Source organism: Acipenser ruthenus, chromosome 30 (assembly GCF_902713425.1).
Source record: "Acipenser ruthenus chromosome 30, fAciRut3.2 maternal haplotype, whole genome shotgun sequence".
Classification (NCBI taxonomy): Eukaryota; Metazoa; Chordata; class Actinopteri; order Acipenseriformes; family Acipenseridae; genus Acipenser; species Acipenser ruthenus.
This window is the reverse complement of record NC_081218.1, coordinates 10,858,767-10,862,687: the sequence shown is the minus strand read 5'-3', so window position 1 is coordinate 10,862,687 and position 3,921 is coordinate 10,858,767. Positions and strand designations below refer to the sequence as shown.

The window sequence follows — 3,921 nt, the reverse complement described above, 5'->3', positions numbered from 1 at the left end:
GACATGTATTGCTCCTTAAATCAACAAATGTCTTCCAAGTTTAGTTTATGGGGTTATGTTAAGTGGTGCCTTTCCAGTAATAAAAAAATAAAAATTACCATTCAAGGTGAATGTCGTGAAGTGTTTTTTTATTTTGAACTGCCTTTCCATTTTCTGATACGTGTACAGTATATAGATAACCACAGTACCTATCATCCCTGGCAAGGCTAATTGCCAGCTCCTTCTCAAACCTGGAACACAGACCAGTCGTACACAGGGACCAGCTTTCTGGGACCCAGCTTTCCTCTACTGGATGCTCTTCATAAGCATGTTTGACTGAATGTCAGAAAGCTGTTTCAGATGGGCGTTGGTGGAACAGGAATACTGGGAGCCATTAGCTTCTTTAAATAGGCATTTAATCTGACAATGGTATTATTTATAAGTATCCATCATGAGCATTGCTAAATGTTTCCTGCCATGAGTCAAGTACATTATTCTGCCTTGTGTTATGGATCACACTAGTGGGAAGGGGCAGGGCAGCCATTACTTCATGTACATGCAAACACACCTTCGTTGTAACAAAGTCATTATCACATGCTGTGAATTAGGCGGTCGGATTTGAAAGCGGATGAGATAGAAGAGACAGGTCTTTTGAACTGGAGTGACTGAAACGCTGCTGTGCTCAACACAGCACTACCATTCACCAGCTCACTGGGCATGTCAGGACCCCAACCTCAGTGCTTGGTTACACCAGGAAATAACCATAAGTATACCCACCGTCACCTACTACTGGACAAAAGGTGCATAGCAGTATTTAATCTGGATTAAAGTGGCGGGTCTGGGTGTCCACACGTTTCTAGCTAAGATCCTCAAAGTATTCTGTTAAAGAGGAGGGGTATGTTCCCCCCGGTGCCAGCCACTGACTATAAAAAAGAATTCAAATCTCCAATCCAACCTACATCTCCATTTAAAGGCACAGTTCCTGTGAATTCTGGAATTTGGCACTGCAACCCGGAAAGCGTCATGCTGTTCTAGTGTACGTCACACCAAGCTATTTGGAGAATGAATAGTATTGCATGCTTCACCTAAAGTTCCCTTTGCCTGAGTCAACATGCACACAGCAGAGAATCTGGACAGGTAACTCATTGCAGGTAACCACTCCCTGTCAACCGGCAGCTATTGTAGAACTTCTAGCAAAGTATGGATCAATGTGTTATCCAATTCAGACCCCCGACAGATAGACAACACTGACTAAAGAGAGCTTTTTCTTTTTTAGTCTTGAGTGTGATTCAACTATTCTTACATGGATCTTCAAGCTTGGTCTACATGAAGAAATACACAGAAACACGCTGAGCTCTGGAGTTATGGCATGTTAAATCGTAGTTTACACTTGTCGTGTTAAATTGTGGTTTACACTCGTCATGTGGTTAAAGCAAATTACAGTAGCTTACTGGAATTCAGCTTCTGTTCCCTCTAATTGCCCCTCTGAGATACCCGAGTGCGCAATTGCTTAAATATCCAGCGGGCTGTTGCATGTTCTTACAAGACTTGCTAGTATCGCTTTGTGGTCAGAAGCACAAGGTTGTGGTGAAAAAAATCACTCGGTTAATTATTCAAATGTTGTTTTGGAAGCTGACACAACTTAGTAATTCTATTGCTGTTATATTCCAGAACAATGCTAACAATGTGTATATTACCCTTCTGTTCTGAAGGTGATCTCAACGATGGAACCCTTCGTCAGGGCTGAAGTGGAACCATAATAAATGTTTAATGCAATTAAACGAACAGGCATAGCTACACGTGCAACAACGAACTGATTGATTGATTCCCATGTGTGTAAGGGCTTTTGCTTGCTTTTGAAGAATAAAGTGTTCTCAATGCAAGGACTGTTGTCGATTATGACCTTTCCATTGTTCCATTGTTTTCTGATTATTTGTGATTGCCCTTCACCCCCTGGCCTTGGTTCACCCTGGTCAGAGATGTAGTTTGTTTCACTGAAACACAAAAACATTGTCTGTGGCTGTTCTATAAACAGAACCATGTGTTAAGTATCCAGTAAGCAATTCAACAGAGTGCTCCTGTAAAAATTACAAATCCTCCAAATAACCCTTTTCACAGCTCCTGTGTACTGGAGTTCTGTCTAGTCCTGCAGAATGATATAAATCATGACCATCACCACACAGGAAAGTGGGCGCAGACTAGACAGTCACTACAATTACCAAACAAAAAACCAAACAAAACAAAACAAAACAAAACAACACAGTCGCCAAACCCTCCCATAGAGTGAGGCATTCAACGCGGTATAAAAACAGCAAGACAAGCTAATGCAGAGACTGACTTAGTAACATTTCACGTGACGAAGGTAGACGATTAGCGTAGACTTTAGCAACCCATCGTACAGTACTCTAATTCTAGGATATAATCAATCGCTTGTGGGCCAGACTACTAGTGGGAAAAAATGTCAGGATGCAAAATTATCAACAAAGCTGTATTTTTGGTGTATTACTTGTTCATCGCAAGCGTCTGGGGTAAGAAAAGGACTTTGATTATCTACTGTCAATACTGAGACAAGCTTTACCTTGCTTTTTTTAAGAGGGGTTAGTTAGTATTTTAAAAACTAGTTATGTTTTCTTATGGGAATGATAACAAATATACTACTTTAAATTGTTACCGACATGTTCGGGTTTGCATGTTTATGTAATGATGATCTGTGTAATGATATTGCTTTGCATTTGATTTTACATAGATTTTAATTTGGGCTAAAGACGTTTGATAAAGAACAAAGGCAGCACACACAGAATAACACGTAGTACTGTTTGGATAAAGAGACGTCAGCAAGCAACGTCGCCCACAGTCATGTTTACCTGTGCTTGTTTGAAGATTCCACTCTGTTCTGTGTGTTTTTTCTGTACAAAGAAAACACTTCTCTGGTGATTATAGCGCGTCAGAGATCCACGCCAAGTAGATAAAGTAACGGAATCCTCTTAACAAACAATGGCGTTTTTGTTGGGTGGGTATGAAATACGTTTCGGATTTGGACCCGGTTTTTCTCATTACAACCCGGACCCCAACCCTTAAAAAAAGATATAGCAAATCTTACAGTTTCCTCCTTCCCCTTTATAGTCTTAAGGCCAGTGAGATATGCTTTTTCTTCAGGCACATTTTTAATTATTAAAAACAAACAAACGAATAAATAGCTGCTAAGCATATAACTTTAACATTAACGTTGAAAGAAAGAAAAACGTCATAGGTTCCAGGGAAATCCGGTGCGATCTGTTTTTGATGCATTCAAAACTTTGCAACTGTGATTTGTGTACGTGGCCGCTAGACATCGTATCCTTAAGCATAACATACAGTACACAGCCAAGTTTTTGACATTTATTAAAACCAGTACAAATTCTACATCCGCCAAAAAAAAAAAAAAAAGTGACTTCTGTCAGTAGTTTAACAGGAGGGAAAGATTCATGTATTTTTTTAAATTTTATTTTATTGGCCTTAAGTTTAAATAAAAATAAATGTGTTCAAACACAGTAGCGAAATCAGCTACTTAGTAGTGGCACTAAATATGTTACACACTGCGGCAGCATCATCTGCTTATATAGCTCAACTGCAGTACACTTGGGGATGATGTCTAACGGTATAACCATTTCATAGATTTATTTTTCTTTAGACATTTTTTTTTTCTGGAGAAGCCCATTCGTCCTCTCACTAAACGCTGTACTGTAGATACACTTTGTGTGCATCAGATCGTGTGCAACCACCCAGTCTTTACACTGCCGCGTTAATCAAAGCAAGCGAAGAGGGGTTTATTACGAAGCGTTTCCTCTCTTCTTTAATTAACTCATTAACTCCATTAAATCATGTTAATGCTGCAGAGAACTGGCAATATAGTACTTGGCCGTTTAGTTCTAGTTTTATGCATCATCATCATAATCATAATAA

The 3,921-nt window shown here is 39.5% G+C and overlaps 1 protein-coding gene across 1 annotated transcript in view; it reads left to right on the top strand.

The window, feature by feature from the left end:
* Positions 1 to 2,251: 2,251 nt before the first annotated feature.
* LOC117430300 (zona pellucida sperm-binding protein 3 receptor-like) overlaps positions 2,252 to 3,921 on the top strand; it is a 34,105-nt gene continuing 32,435 nt past the window's right edge. Inside the window, exon 1 of the mRNA XM_059004551.1 lies at positions 2,252 to 2,507. Within this exon, the coding sequence (XP_058860534.1) occupies positions 2,438 to 2,507 (70 nt within the window). The 5' untranslated portion in view covers positions 2,252 to 2,437. The remainder of the gene's footprint in view (positions 2,508 to 3,921) is intronic.